We start from the raw sequence: 17,140 nt of genomic DNA on the forward strand, positions 1-17,140 counted from the left end.
ACCAAATGGCGTGCTTCCTCCAGATTTGTTCAAGTATGTTTCTGCTCAGGTGCCCATTCACCAATTAGCATACAAGCAAACAACCCTTCTGAAGCCTGCAGTTTCAGCTGTACTGAAATGGACCCAAGTTTTCCAGGAACAGACCAAGGAACTGTCCTGCTGCCTTGTCAGAAATTTTAGAAAGACCCGATATTTTTTATATATGTGATCACTCACAACAACAGAATTTCTTCTTCACGCACTTAGCTCAACAAGCTATTGCTATCTTAGCAGGGCGCTCTAGCACATACTTAAGTATTCTGATGCATGATGAACAAACAAGAGTAAAACTCATATTTAAAGAGTCACTTGACCAAAGTCATATTAATATATAAAATAAAAATAAGTATGGTGTCATTTCAAACAAAACTTTAAAAAAGGAGACAAAGCATGATAATTTAGGGAGTTTGTAAGACAATATAAAGGTCTTTATACCTTAAGGGATTTGTACTTAAAAGATTTTCTGCCCTCTTAGGTCACAAATTTAAATCAGAATCACTTCAGCCATCCACAAGCCTGGAATTTTTTTATGAATTAAAAGCACAAACTAGTAGACTGAACAGGAAATGGTTTTGCCTCACTTAGTACTAGATCATATATGCTGGGGAACATAACTATCTTGTTCCATACCACAGATTGAGCTTGTGAAGGAACAGTCCAGTATTTCTGCTCTGCACTCCCCTTTGGACCATAAAACAAGACAGAAAAGAGCGCATGTGGTTTCACTGAACCTTATCTTTAATATACTGCTACAGAAAAGCAGAGCAAAGGAATGCAGTTTGGTCAAGTGTTGCTTTTATGTTGCTGGGAAAAGGCAGGATTAAAGAAAAACTGCTGTTTAATTCAAAGGTAAATGGAGAACTTATTCATGGTGACAGACGTTAAATACTAGTCCCTGGAAGTGGTTGTTGTTGACAAAAGGCTATTTTTAAACCACAGTTGTAGTTTTTAAAATGTCAGTATTTTGAAATCTGATATCATAGTACCTGTTGATTTAGCAACACTAAAAAGATCAGTTCTAAAAGGAACATAAGTGTGCAGATGCAAAGCACACATGCCGAATCATCCCTTTAACAGAGGTCTGTTTTCCAAGGTCTAATTTTTTCTAATCATTCACAAAGCAAATTGCCCTTTAAGAGGTAATTTTAAATAGAACAGCATTGCTAGACTTTGCAAACAATTGTTTCCTTTCTGTTTTTAAATGCACTTGCACGAATATATATAAAAATACATAAAGGTTACAGTAAAATAAAATACTTTCTGTGAATGAAGCTCTGAATTTGTAAATTTAAGTTATTACAAATTTAGCAGCGTTATTCTCTTTCAAAAAGTACTTTATGAATGGCACCTCATTTAGCAAATGCCTGAAAAAAAACAAAACTGTAATAGAATGTACGTATTTTTGTGCCCTATTCATGCAAGTGTGCTTAAAAACAGTACTGAAATTTGAAAAAGCTTCAATTTCCCAGCTATACACATCTGCAGTCAGAGTTCTGAGGACACAACTTCAGACAACTAAGTGCCATCATCTGGCCTGTCTACTCTGCCTAACCCTATCAAAATATTTACAGATGCAATTATCTACACGTGGAAAACGCATCTGCGGTTGACTGTCGTCCAAAAATTGTTGGAGGGTTTCCGAAGCCTAACTCTCCATCAGCAACAAATCAGAGTCAGACTGCTGAAAAGTTACATACCATTAAGGAAAACAAGGAACACATTTGGATATGAAAGTTCTTCACCACAGAGCAAGTTGACATCTTCAACTCCCAGATTACTGGCTAATTTAATAATTGGGCCATCTTCCATATCCGTAGTAATGTGAGTCATGAGGGCAAGGTTTTTAACCAAACCACAAGCCTAAAATAAAAAAACACACCTTTCAACTATTTTATTCTAAAGTATTAATACTATTATATATATTTTTCTTCCAAAACCGTACTTATCAGCAACAAAAAAAAGTCAAAGTATAAAGTGAAAGAAATGAAACAAATTAACTACACTGAAAATTAGGAAGGAAGAATTTTCTATATCACACTGAAATGTAATGTTTTAGCATTTACAAACTAATAAAAAATATAGGCGACGAAGTTGTAGTTCTTAAGTTATCCAACCATGTATAACCCTATATTTCTCTCTTCAAAGCAAGAGCTACTTAGAAGCATAATAGAAATACAAAATCAGTCTATTTACCAATTTGCCAGATAACCTGTATGTTCTAACATAAACTTTAACATTTTAACATGAAAATTATCCAAGTATCTTACAGAGTGAAATTTTATTTCAGCTGCTTAATGAGACTAGCTCATATTGACTACATATTTATGCCAGGAAGTTCAGAGTTCCCCCAGTATTTTCTATTCAGGGGAAAAAAAAAAAAAAAGGGAAAAAAGAAAAAAAAAGATTCGTCAGCACCAATTGTTTGGTTGAAATAGCTAGGTGATGTCTTTAAAGTGAAACATACAAAGCTGTATTTCTTCCTTAAGCTAAAACTGTTTCTGTAATAATAATATATGTTTCTAGAAAAATTGCAGGTTGACACTGCAACTTCAAAACAGAATTTTTATTACAAAACAAAGGGATATAAGAGTTTAGGACTCCTCTCTTTCTGCTCTTGTCAAAAGACAGCAAGTAGCGCTGCTGCAAAAATTTCTCATACAGCCAAATGACTTCTGAACAGTTTCCAGCCAGTCCACCCAGGTAGGAGAAAAAAAAGCAATATAGCAAGGAGGACTAGGATGTAAATAGATGGGATGTGAGAAGACACACAAGTGGTCTTATGAGGCTGAGGATAATTTATCTCTCCTGAAACCTCCTCATCAGAATTCTTCCTCTGATGGAGGATCACTTGCTTCAAAATAAACAGTGTCTCCATTCCTCAGGATGAGAAATACTCAAAGCAAAACAGAAGTTCCTCACCTCTCCTTCAGGAGTGTCAGATGGGCAGAGCATCCCCCACTGAGATGGCTGTAGTGACCGAGGACCACTCACTTTCCTTGTCTTTTCAAATTGAGAAGATATTCTAGTCATCATTCCCAGAGCAGATATGTAAGACAAGCGGGACAATACTTGTGTCACGCCTTGACGGTCCATTTTGAATCTCTTCAGAGACCAATTTCCCTGTAGACCAAAATGAACATTTCAAAAAAGTTATTGCAATTTATCCCTGTCTTGACACTACATGTCTTTTTTTCAGTATCTAGACAGAATTATATCTGAGGAGCTTTGCACAGCAAATGTTGCCTGTTTATATAACAACTTTCTAATTACCTATCTGCACTACTAGTTATAACATGCTTGTACTAAGCATTAAAAAGAGTTCAAACAAAAGAACTGCTCTTTCAGATGAGAGGATACTTTTGCTATTATATACTCAATCACACAAAGATTCTTCATCATCTGTCCCTCACAGGTAAATCGATCCTCAAATTTAGCTAAACTAAATTATTTTCTGTTCTCCCTTTACAGCACTGGGAGTTACCAGAATATAAGCGGAAGAATATAATAAATGAGTAGTTTTTCTCATGCTAGAAATGACTGCATCTGTCGTATAAACTAGCATGCGGTTTCTTTTTCACTGCCCAGAAGACTGTGAAATCTCAAAGACTGGCAGGAAGGGAAGGTAAAAACGCTGCCTTAACAAATAATATGAAAAATTCTTTGTGCTGTGGAAGTGACAGACTGACTCCTTCAAAAGTTGTCCAAAAAACCCAAAATGGGGCCAGGGCTGTTGTGAAACCAACCCCAGTGGCGAACTTCCTACTGAAAACTCCTATGAACTGAAAGTTGCTCTCTCAGCAGCATTGGATGATTCCGCAGATGCTGAAATATCTATTAGGCCTGTGGCACTACGGCCTGACCTACCCTCTCTTCCGGTATTTTCCAGGTTAAAAAGAAGACCTATAGCAAATATCACTGAACACCACTGTACAGTTGATGCAGTAGTGCTACGAATTCTTTTGCATGCTACTGGTGTAATTATGAATCTACTGAGTTATTTCATGCTCTTTGAGACTATCATTGAAGCATTCTGGTGAGATTGGAGATTGTTGTTTCCAAGAATGATTTTTATGGTATTTGCTTAATCTCTTGAATAGTATGCACTGGGCATTGTTCCTGAGAAATTATTTTCAATGCTTAAGAGCAGATGGTGTTTAACTGCTTATGTGGCAGTAAAAAAAAGTCCAAAGATAGTGGAAGAAGGAAGACTTCACAATACGTACTGAATAGTTTGCAGATTTATCTCTGTCAGTCCAAATGGAAAAACTGGCACCAGCTAGAAGAAAGCACTAGCATTTAGAGAAACAAATCTGTCAATTGTTTTGGTTACGTGCGCTGTAGAGATTTAACTACATTTGGGGCACTCATAAAATTAAACAGTGATAAGCTTTAACATTGGGATTTGTAAGTAACAGACTGTTGGTGGTTTTGGATGCAATTTGTGGAGTTAATTTTGTTTACAAGAACTGAAGAAAAACCTCAGTTTCATGCTAGGCAAAAAAGCCCTCTCAAGAGTTCCAAAGATTAAAAATTAAGTTGCACAATTTTTACCAGCCACTAAAATACTTAGACTAATCTAATTTCTTAAAAAATCATGAATTTCAAAGTCATTTACAAGCCAGTAGCTAGGTTTCAGGAATTGCTCTTGCAGATGTGTGAGGTAAGAGACAAAGTCAGTAATTGTATTATTGTTCTTGTCCACTGGCATGAATGAAAATATCCATTCTAGCAGAAGGCAGACACAGGCTAAAATCTAACAAAGATAAATATTAAAGGCTGAATTATGGGTATTTTTTTTCAATAATACAGCATATGTAGCCGTTTCCCCTGTCAAACAGTTCAGTATCATTAGAAGAGAAGTACTTATTTCTATGCTGTAAATTTGCTCATACTAGCAACTTCATATGAATAAAAAGGCACCTCCCTTAAAGAGCCCAAAATTCAGTTTTTTTCTGGCCTACCCACCCTCCCCCCCCCAGTTGTCTTCTATTCATGATGTTTTCCTGCTGTTTTTCAACCACCTTTTGGACATATGATGTAACCTGACCCTAGCTAAATCCAGATACTAAAAAAAACACCATGAGCCACATAGTCAAGTAGAACCTAGAAGACAGCAAGTTGGATAAATACAAACATGACTGCTATATTAAGTTTGCTTGTTTCTACCACTCCTTCAAAAACACTAAAACATCACTTTGAAATAAATGGTAAAATAAAAAGTGGTTTAATGATTAATGATTCTTCAGTGAATTCCAAAAGCCCTGCCCATGACAGAGTTTTGCAATTTTTATTTGTGAAGAACATTAAATAGATTTGCTTTTACGACGAAAGACAGTAGAGTCATCCGAACAAAATGTACACGTTTCCAGCATTCACTATGGCGGAAAACCTTTACATACTAGAATGAAAACAAAAATACTTACTGTGGAGATGGCATTGACCATGCCATTGGTGATTTGGTCTTGACGCATATGCTTCACTACATCAAACTGAGCTGCACGTTGCTTGGGGATTACCTGGTCAGCAATCTTTTTCAGTTCAGAGTTAAATTTTTTGAACAAATCTTCAAATAGAAGAGAAAGAAGCTGGAAATACAAAAGAATTGGATTAAGGGAAAAATTACACTTCTCCAGGTCTGGGAAAGGGGGGACAGGGAAACACTTGTTTAGTATTTCTACCTTATACTTCTTGTTAGTTAAAAAAATATTGTGTTTCTCAAATGATATTTTTTCTCACAAGTTTTTTGCCTTGTTAAAGTGCAATATTAGAGAAATTATCCCATAACAGAAAGCAAATTAAGCAGAAGAATGGTGTAAGCCTATGCATTTATCCCTTTTTGGTTTGCTTTAATCCTTCCTTCACAATATCTTAGCATACCCATCCATCTCTATGCTATACATTTACTGTTTTCCCTAATCTGCTACATTGTAGTTCCACTGATCTACTTCTTCCTTCTCAAAGTCACAAACTCTTTAAAAGAGAAAACTCTTTCTAAGATTTAATATGTACCCTAAATGTACAACCCTGAATTACACACAAGATTTGGAGGCAAGAACCACTTCTATTCTAATACTGGATGGAGTAACTGCAGTAAAGCAGTAAGTGAAGAGCCACTTTGAGATATTCTATTATTAAAAGTGCAAAAGGCTGTTTAAAATGCCTCTTCCCAGGAGCTACTTAAAATGGACAAGACAGACACCCAGGTGACTGCAAGGTGCCCTTAGGGGAAGCAACTCAGCAGCACAGAGTTTGGAAGCAGTGCACCATTTGCAAGACCAGACTGAAGCACAAAAAGCGTACAGTTACAATTGCTTCTGGACAAGCAGAACTAAACCAGATTTTTTTTAGGGGCCCAGAAGCAGCCTCTGTTCTTGACAGCTGGCAAGACATTTCCCAGTTATGCAGGCAGCTTCCTTATTCAGGTACATTTTTATCCTGCTACTTTCTGCCAATCACAATCTACGGAAAACCAGTTACACCCACAGAGAGTCCGCTTGGTTCAACACCTGCCATCCTTTTCTAGAAGTCCTACTATCTGGAAAGTGCAGTGCTCTTCCACATCTCTCCCTTAAAAAAAAAAGTCTACAGTTTAAGCAAAGAAGCTACATAACACAGCTGAATTGAAAAACAAACAAACAAACAAACCAAGCAGCAATTCAACCCTTCAAAAGTGCTGCAATTTAAGCCAATTATTTCCTGTATATGTATAATAATTACTTCTAGTTCTTAAAATAGCCATAAAAGGAAAAGGCTACCAAAGTTTGTGATCTGACTTTTTTTTTTTTGCTCTCCATTCTGCTTTCCTTCTGCAGTTTGCTTAACTTCTCCTCGCAGGCACTAATACCTTGCAAGCAGACTTCATTCTAAAGTCTGGCAGTTCTGTCCCGGGACTCTATTTTACAGCAGCTCCAAGTGTCAGAAGAACTAAAAATGCAGCAGCTACCTATGCCAGAAATGGTAGCTCCCAGCATACAAAGCATTGTGGGGCTGAACAAGCTAGGTATTCAGCCACTACAAACCAAGCCATTCTGGAGTCAGTTGTATAATTTAATTTCTGTGCGTGCAGAATTAAACTGAATTTTAACTGCCTCCATCAGACATAGTCCCAACTTTTTCTCACCTTCTGGAAACAAGCGAGCAAACCACTCATTCCTCTATCACTGGCATGGTTCACCAGCTTTCATTTGCTTTCATCTACCTACATGCCTCGGCTGGGCTGGCCAAAGCATTTGGTAAATGACACTGTAAAGCAGCTAACTAAATTATAAACTACTCTTTCCGCTGGCATCACAAATGCATTTAAGAATAAAAAATAACAAACAACACCTGGAAACTCAAGACAAACATCTGATTTGCAATAAAACGCTCCCTCTGGCCTTCATGGAGAGCAAGACTGGATTATCTTTGACAGTCTACTCTACAAGACATAAGGAACATGTAACCGAATTGTAAAACCAGCGATAACATACACTGTATGTTAATCCTTGACAAAAATGGAATCCTATTTCCACTCGGGACAGAGAGTTTTTGCTGAAAACTGGTTAAATGTTTTTTTTTTTTCAGACCTGGCCTTGGCATGAGAGGAAGGTGTTGTAGACCCTCTTTCCTTTCCTGATGCTTACAGTACCATTAATATTTACAAGGTGATACCATCTCACCACTGTCAAAAAGAAATCCAGTCACCTGCAACTCACCTGTCATGTCACAGCTCATTTAAATCAGATTTTCAGAAGAAATAAAAGCATCTTTTAAGCATCATCGTAGGAAGGAGAACCCACTGGAGCCTCCAAAAACTAGATTATGAGGGAAGTATCTCAAAAATAAGGAAAAAGGAAGGAATGTTTTAAGATATCTGATAGTCTTGTCAAATAAGAATTAGACTCTTGAAATCAGTCATGGTATACATTTGACCTCAACAGGTTTGAGCAGGACTTAAACATTTAACAGAACACTTAAAATAAAAATCACTCGGAAAGTGTTTTCATATTTGATTTCTTGATCATAAAATTCCAAAAATCTCCTAATTCTACATGCCATAAGGATGACAAAGCCACAGCATCCTTCGTCTTCTCTGAACTAATAAAGTAAGTTACAACCCAAGCACACCAACTTGCTACTATTTGCCAGTCTGAAAATCATCATACTTTGCTAATTTCACTCACAGACTCTCCCTCTGTAAGAGCTCTGACTATCTGGCAAAGCAGAATCTCACAACCACCACATTATTTAGGTCAAGAGCAAGAGACTAAAGAAAAAGGATGGAATGCCAGTGATAATATTCAACGGATTTCATAGTTAGTCCAGGGCCTTTCAGCCTGCTTCAGACAGGAGCACTAAGGAGCAAATTATATTTAAGAAAAAAAAATACTGACAGCTCATCAATTGATTTTCATTGAAAATCCTAAGAAAAATTAATAAAGAAGTTAAGCTGCTGAAATACAGTTTCACCAATTAGCTTAATGTCAGAGAATTCTAATTAGGCGCCTTGAGATTGCTATTTAGCGTTTAAGCCTTTAGAGTGCCAAATTCTCCCTTTCACACAAACTGGTTGCAAAATTAAAGACATTAGGCAGCCTTAATTATATTATCAGAACAGCTGGGATTAGGCAATCTCTGAAGTCAAGGCGGTATTCTTTTGTCACAGGGTAGAAATCCCTTGCTTTCCAGGGTGCCGGATTTTGGTGCTGTTCCATATCTCACCCATACAAAGCAAGCTGCATTAGAAACAAAAAAAAATGAGGACAAAGAACAGAGTAATGCTTAGCAAATAATGAACACATTAAGGAAAGAGAAAAGGTAGGTGAAAAGATTAAGCCTGAAATCGGTAGGTTTTGCTAACACCTCAGCTGGCACCTGGCCTACCGAGCCTCTAGTGGCAGGAAGACTAAGAGAAAGCTCTGTAAACCAGCTTGGCTAGTGGATACAACTCTGTTATCTAAAGCTAAAGCACATTTTGTACTCTCCTGTCCCATGGGGTGTGAAATTAGCAGCTATTGTTTTCACACATTTTTATAAACACAATGCCTTTTATGTCTTTACATTGTTTAGACTGCTATGTTTTTCTCCTCACATGGGAATCTTTTCTTTTCTTTTTTTTTTTTTTTTATTCAAATTTTAAATCAACAGGATTTTATTCCAGGAACATGCTGGCAATAAAAGAAAAAAACAACCATTTTATCCATGCAAACTTTAGCTAAACACAAACATTTAGAATCTGGCAAAAAATCTCTGCACTTTTTAGTCTGTAATCCAATCAAATTTATATTGTATCGATAACGTGGCACAGAGGAATTCAAGTGTTCAGCTTGAAATGAGCTTTTAAAATATCACAAAGGCATGAGAACTACTCTTAGTCAAGTGTTATAACCCCCCTGCATAGTTCTCCTTGATGTAGAAAAAAATATGCACTGGCTTTGTTATGAAGATCCTCTACATTTAAAACCTCTTCCCAGTTCATTTGAAACAACTTTGGTTTGTAACATCTGTGTGAGCAGAGGCCTTTTTCTTACTGCTTGTAGAAAACTTATTACCTGCTGTACTTTCTGCCTCTAAAAATATTAGGGAAACTACCCCTTCAATCCAGTTAAATAAGAACAATATGATGACAAAGCAACAACTAATTTTACTGATTAGTCATACTGAACTACAGCAACAACATTACAGCAGAAACCAAATAAATCCATTACAGCTTAAAATATTCGCCCCATTAGAATATTGCACTAATGTCCTCTTACTACTCCTTACACTCTAGAAATACGTTCTGCTTCAGCACGAGTAATTTTGATGAACAGTCAACATATTAATTTGAAGAAAGGATTATTGTTTTCATAACAGGTTAAGAGGTTTTTTTCCCCTTGTATTTGTGCTTAGAGTGTGTTCAAAAGTGTCATCTAAGTTTCTTCAGAAAACTAGGAAGCAAAACATGTTTTTACTCTGAAATGATCGCGTGCTCTGTGTGTGTGTTCACATGTGTGCATGGAGGACAGGGCAGGGTGGGAAGGAGAACAGGAGTATGAGACAATATGCAAGCACGCATCTTAAAAAGTAAAGTAAGATGAAATTCCCACTGGATATGAACAAAAAGGAACAGATATTGTTACCTGCGCTGCAACAGAAATCCCAATACAAATGATGTGGGATGCATAGTCTCTGCAACCTGGTGAATTATGCATACTTGTCTGAATTTCCAGTGCATGATCAATAACCAGAGATGATACTGACTGCCAAAACTCCAACTTAAATTAATACAAAGCACAGCAAAGAAGTCCAATACTTATCTAAATTGGTTAATCAAATAACAACACATGGCAAGGAAAAATCCATGCCATGGTAACTAAGCAGTTCCTTCACCTGACAGGTAAATTCCCACTGCATTAAGGGAATGTAGTTTGGCCAACAGCTGTGAACTGCCACCCGCTCTGCAAAAGAACAGTGCCAGCCAGACACCTCAAACCATTCCCTCCTTTACAGCCCTTTGTTACTGCTTCTACCTTCAGTGCCAAAGTTCTGCAAGCAGAGAATTCCATGCAATCCATTTTCATTAGTTGCTCAAGTTAACTTTAAGCCACTTAATTTTTTAGTTCATGCTACTCTAGAGACTAGAAAGACAGTTGACAACAAATAAGCAATCTTATGGGCTTCTCCAAATTACAAGAGGCTTGAGTGGCTGTTCTGTGAGCTGCTACACAAGCTGGGTTCTCCATAGTGGGACAGCCTAGACCTGACATGCAGGTACCAACTGGGCCCCAGTTTATTCCCTTACCCATTTGCTTAGAGGAGGACACTGGAAGATGGATCTTACTGCTGCCTTCTTGGCACTAACAATATTATAATGGAACTAGAACTGATGCGGTATTTACACTGCTCTGCCCTTTTATCTGGTATAAAGAGGCAATGCAGAAGTGAGAATATAATTTATTAGTCTCAATCAGGGAAGCATATCTATGAGGCAACACAGAAAAGGCAACAAAAGTAAAATTAGAGGAAAAACACTTCAATTGAGAAGACTCCTTATTCTGCACCTTTTAAAAGCAGACAGTAAGAAAGCCCTAAAAGAGCACTTATGAAGTAAAAACTCACCTGCCCTGCTAACTCCAAACGCTTATTTCCATAGTAGTCTCGGTCATCTACTTTATTTTCTCCTTGAGCCAAAATTACTCTGCGCACCATCACTGCTGTGTATATGCACTTGGCACGGAAATTGAATTCCTTCACCTGTAAACAACAACAGCAAAAAAAAAAAAAAAGAAAAACAAAAAGAAAAAGAAAAACATACTGATGCTTTAGGCTCAGTTCCATAGTTCTTATTCAGATAAACGGATCCATTCTAATCAATGGGTAATTTGGGCTGACTGAGGAGTTATGAAAGGGATTTGTGCGCTTTACCTTCTTAAAAAAATGCTAAAAGTAATATACATTAGTGACACTGAAACAGATAGTAAATGAAAACAAATCAGAATAAAGGTATAGGTCATGAGAATAAGGTCCTGAACTAACAGCTGATACTGCCTGGCTATGCAGAAAAAATGCATAGTATGATAAGTAGTTCAATGGTACAGCATTTCATAAACACTACTTTTGACTCAATCCAAATATTCCCCTTTATTTTAAGGATGATTTACTTTATCTGAGCTACAAAGCAATCAAAGACATTTTTTCCCTGCCAAGAAAGCTCACACCATAAATAACCACACATATTTACTTCAGGTTAAAAAAAAAAAAAAAAAACAAACACAACATTACATACAAGAACGTGGGTCAGAATAGTTGATGCTAACAGCTCTCGTGCTTCTTCCATCTTTGTTTTCTTTGGGCCTCCCCACATCCTTTGCCTTCGTACTTTGTTTCCAATGTACTTCAATGCCTGTCAAGGGGGGGAATTAACTTGAATTAGTATCAGAATTGTAACTTATACAAATATACCCCCCCACATGGAGTATGTATTCTTCAGCAAGTGCAATCCCACTTTACAGAGATATAGGGAAAAGGATTATATAAATTCCAAAGATATCTAGTTTATTTAATTTGACTTTTCACCTCCAGCTCTTTCATGTACTTGCTAAGTTTCATTCAGATATTAAACTGTGAGGTAGCACCCACTGTTTAATAGGCACAAACACTACTGTATGGCATCCACATCTATCTCCAAGAGTACCTTGCAATGATTAATGGATTCTTACCCTCTCACCAATTGTCCAAGAAATTGAATCAGTCTGCTGAATGATGACTGTCAGATGACTCAAAGAAACTATCCAGGTCCACACAGGAAGTTCCTGCCTGGAAATGAAGGCATGCACCCTATGCCAAAGAATTACCTGCTCCACTAAATGACAGACTATCCTTTCCATCTCTTATCCTCTTCCTCAAATAGCTAACTTTCTTTTCATCTGACATTTCTTGCTCAGAGTAACTTCTTTATTTCTGTTTTTCTGCTTTCCTGGATGCTTCACATTTCTCTATATTCCTCCAGCATCACCATTTTACCCTTCTGACCCTGAATTAGGAAGGCCTTCATGCTACCTCTAACCCTGAAAAGCCCCAAGGGATGAAAACTAGAAAGACATTCACTTTAAAATACTCAACATCACACATGGAATGATTTGATAAAGTTTACAATGAAATAGCAGAAATAAGATTAATCTTCAAAAGCTTCTCCTAGCAGATTAATATGTATATGACGGAAATGCTGCCAACAAAATGGCATGTGTTCTGGCTAATTACAAAAGTACATGAGCACAAAATTAACCTTTAGCGGGACAGAGGGTGGCTATTATTGTGGACTTTATACAAGAAGCTAGAATTGGAGCACAACATCTACTTGTGATTAAATGGTAATGTCCACATCAATGGAGCTTCTGTGAAATGGGGCATGCAATTCCTTTTTAAAAAATGGGAATCGTCCTCAACAAAAAAAAAAAAAAAAACAAACCTCAAAACACAAAGTGTATGTCAATTGCTGACACAGCAAAGTGGTCAATACCCATCATGTTTAGATTTTTATGGCCTCTGGCCATGTGAAAAGACACACCTGCATCTGTGTAAAAATCTGAGCTTTTTGGCATTCTTCCAGACTAGGAGCAAATGCAGCCATCACATGTTCCTCTGTGCCAATCATTTGTACAATCTCTTGGTCACTCTCAACACCCATGGCCTAGGAAAAGAAGAAAAGACAGAAATAGCACAGGCTTTATGTTAACTCACTGACATTTGCTTATGCTAATTTGGTATTGTTTGTCTGCATTACTACTAAGCAAGAGCTAGTTCTTCTCTAAGAAACTGTGCCATCTGGCACTGGCAGCACATATTCTAGCTATGGAAGAACGCTAAATGGAAATCTTGATAAGCAGCAGGAACACACACGCGCTCTTTGGAGAGCGCCTTTTACTTCCAGACAGGAGTTAAATTCTATGCTTTTTCTTAAGAATAAATAAATAGCAGGTAATAACAACCCTATGTGTGTAACAATGAAAACCAAGTCAAGATCTACAATAAATAAAGGAAGGTGAAATTTCTTAAAAGATTTCATGTGGTTTCTTACCACAAGCAATTTCGCAAACTCAGTTGACTGTGATGCAGCACGTCCCATTTGAGAAACATTTACAATTTACCTCCTTTGCAGCTCTCTGCATTTAGAAGATGACTTCACTACACAATTCCACTTGAAAGCCATTCTATTATTTCACTGATCCTTGGACACCTTGTTAGACTTTATACTGCGGAAAAGCTTAATAAACTAAGAAAGCGCTTAACAGGTTTAGAAAAATCTCTATATCCGTAAGTGTTTCAAGGTGGCAGCCAGCAGTGAAGGCCTTTGTGGATTCCAGATGGTGCTAAAAGCTCCCCCCTTCACACATTTGCCTGGAGCTCTGCCATATCAAGAAACAGAATAATCTCACTAAACCTCTTCTGGCTGAGTTATAATATGTTTCTCAGAACTTTGTGAGGAAGTTATGTTTGCATTCATATTATTCTTCAAAATGCCTGCCACAAAGACCACTGTAAATAATGGCCTACGTAGACCCTCGTATTCTGGTTCTCATTAAAAACTGGCAGTGTCCCAAAAAGTCACATTTTCCTCAAAAATGCACAAATACCTTCCCTTCTTATTGCCTTCATTGGGTGTCACTTCGCTTAACACCTAGCTAATGCTATCCCCTTGCAAAACTGTTGCTCTAATTGTTAAACATGCAGTTTCTTTTTTTCTTTCATTTCTTCTTAATTTTGCAACAAAGAAGCGGTTGGTTGAAGTTCCCTTAACTTAAAACTGTGTATCTTCACCTTGTGGTTTATTAGCAATTAAAAGCAGTGCAAAAGTAGCACACACCTATAACACTGTGAGAGCATTCCTCTCTCACATTATAACATTGTGAGAGCAAAGCACAGATCACAATTTCACCATCTCGGACAGACTTGAGTGCCAAATCAAGACACAGATACTTCACCAGATAAGAGTGTTTCACCATAGTTTGGTCCCACTAAGTAGCCACCCCTCCTCATTTCATGGGCAAATTCTGGTTCTGAAAACAGCCTTGTGATATTACTGTAGTTCAGATCTCTGTTTTCCAAATATTATTACACTTCTTTGCCCTTTTAAATAAGGTCACACAGTAGTTAAAACACCTCAGCAGAGAAGTCAAAAAAATCCCTTGTGACCTGAGAGCCAGACTCATAAGAAAGTCTACAAAAGCATGAAAGCTTCATAATAGTAATTTTACATGTGTCTAGCACTTAAAAGCTGACAACAAAATTGTACAATACAAAATTGTATTAAGGGAATCTTTGTGCCATTCCAGGCACGTATACCAGGAAATATATTTATCTAAAGCACATCAAATGCAAGCTGATATCACCCTACTTCTGTCCACCAGGTTAATTTTAGGATGGCAACCAGATTGTAAGAGTCATGTAAAAATTGAGCAAAACAAGTGGGTAAAAAAAGTCAATCTGCAGTTTTACTATGATCCTTTGTCTATTAAAAAACAGAAAGCCACAGTAAATTAAAGAGGGCTGATAATTTCTTCTAACTTGATGAATTGTCTCATCAGACACCAACAAGATGAGAACAGGATATATCATTATGCCCGTGTAGATTTTCTAGTTAAAAGTTTGTAGCAGCAAACTCACTTGCAAATTCTGAATTTGTGTGTCAGAAAGGCTAGGATCTGAGTACTCTCAACAATCATGGGCAGAGCTGCACACACAAATCCACCTACATGCAACACTAACTGCAAGCAACAGGCCCATGCTGGTATCAGATAGATTTGAAATCTTAACACTTTCTTTTTTAATAAATTTGGCCCTGATATTGCACTTCTACAAAAAAATAAAACCAAAAAACAAACAAAACCAAAAAAGTACTCCAGAATTAACCTGTAATGTCACTAGGATAGTAACAAAATATTCCTGGGTTGTTGCTTGTGTTCCAGAAACACTAAGGACATGCAAAGTAGGAATGGGTCCTATGCTTAAAGTGCTCATGGACAAAACTGAGGGAAAGGGAATTAACATAAAAGCAAAGCAGGCCACAAAACATCTTGTTTATTTTTGATTGGAAGGCAATGTCACAAAGGCATAATTTTATGAGGGTGTGGAGGGAAAGGACACATTGCAAAGGGATAACTTAACAGTAGCAGTGAAAGGAAGAAGGAGACAGCAGCAGGCTGTTGAAGAGCATGGTTGGAAGGCTAGTAGTCAATGGGCATAAGGCAGACAAGTCAAAACAAACATTCAGAATATTCAGATCATCCTAAGTTTAAGAGGGAGAAAGTGGTCCAACTGGGGTCAACCACTTCCTAGGACTGGGGAGGATCCTGCTGCCCAAAACGCACTTGTGTGTGTGCGCACACACACATGTATATATGAGAGAGTGCGCATGAGAGAGTGCAAGACCAGCTCTTCCTCCCCCAGCTCCTGTCTTAATGATGATGTCTAGGCGTTTCCATGGCACTTCCCTAGAATGTAGTTCTGCAGTCCATCAGGCTAAATTACAGAATGGAGACAGGCAGATGACTGGATTAAAAAGATGTCAGGGAAGTTCAAGGTTGACATCACAGACAGAATTGGTCTGGAGCTTTCATAATTCAAAAGATACGAGCTATGAAACTGCAGCCATGGGAACCTGTAATTCTGCAGATCCAGTAAGACCACCATTCAGCTGTTCCTCTAGAGTTGCATCTTAACAGCTCCAAGTCTAACACAGGTTTGTAAAAATGAAACTTAACCTGCTGTTCAAATCTTTTGCCCCAGGTCCTAGAGCAACTCCTTATAGCTCCCACATAAACTAAAGATACTTCACCTAGCGATTCAGGTTGTAAAATTCAATTTTTATGTCCCCCTAGGTTACTTATAATTCTCTTCCTTCCCCAACCAGTTTTGCTGCAGCATGCAACCTTCATTTACTTCATCTCCCGGGACTCCCTCAAGTCTACCAAATTAAGATCACACACACAAAAGAAAAATAGACCTTACCTTAAAACCTCTCTAACTCCCTGCAATGTAGGGAGGTCCCTGCAAAAGCAGCAGCACCACCTCACCTGTAACCCTGATGTTTTTCAAGATAGAAACACCGTTAACTACTACAAAAATATTCCACACTTCCTGTAATGCTACCTAAAACTGTCTGAGCATCCCCAGGTAAAGCCTGCATGGCTTACAGCCTGACATATTCAAAAAACATGCTATGGACAGTTCACGCAGCCCTACGATCCGTGCACAACTGACACACAGCTAAAACAAATATCTCTTGGGGTTGCAAGTCAACTCAGGACATCCTAAATAACGTTCTGGCTTTAGGTGTATATTAACTAATGAAGCAGTGTTACACAGTAAGCAGGAATCAAATTAGTTGTGTCTATTTTCCATTACAAGGCAGTTAACAGCCCTTTAAAAACCTCAACAAATACATACTTCGGGGGCAAAACTGTCCAATTTATATCACTACTTCAACCTAAAAACTGCAATTACATATATAGGGGCTGCACCAATGCCTCTGTCACTTTCAGGAAGAAAGGTTAGGGGAAAAGTTTTTAAGCTAGCACAGCAACAAAGCACGAACTCCCCACATCTGAAGAGCAGACACTTCAAGTCTGTACTAGAATAGTGC

At 37.7% G+C, this 17,140-nt stretch overlaps 1 protein-coding gene across 1 annotated transcript in view; it reads right to left on the bottom strand.

The window, feature by feature from the left end:
• POLR3B (RNA polymerase III subunit B) overlaps positions 1-17,140 on the bottom strand; it is a gene marked incomplete at its 5' end in the record, with an annotated part of 79,099 nt that overhangs the window by 43,925 nt on the left and 18,034 nt on the right. Inside the window, 6 exons of the mRNA XM_082498496.1 lie at positions 1,737-1,899; positions 2,959-3,159; positions 5,463-5,624; positions 11,119-11,253; positions 11,786-11,902; positions 13,067-13,189. Of these exons, the coding sequence (XP_082354622.1) occupies positions 1,737-1,899; positions 2,959-3,159; positions 5,463-5,624; positions 11,119-11,253; positions 11,786-11,902; positions 13,067-13,189 (901 nt within the window). The remainder of the gene's footprint in view (positions 1-1,736; positions 1,900-2,958; positions 3,160-5,462; positions 5,625-11,118; positions 11,254-11,785; positions 11,903-13,066; positions 13,190-17,140) is intronic.

This window comes from Vanellus vanellus, assembly GCF_965231255.1.
Source record: "Vanellus vanellus genome assembly, chromosome: 1".
In the NCBI taxonomy this organism is placed as follows: domain Eukaryota; kingdom Metazoa; phylum Chordata; class Aves; order Charadriiformes; family Charadriidae; genus Vanellus; species Vanellus vanellus.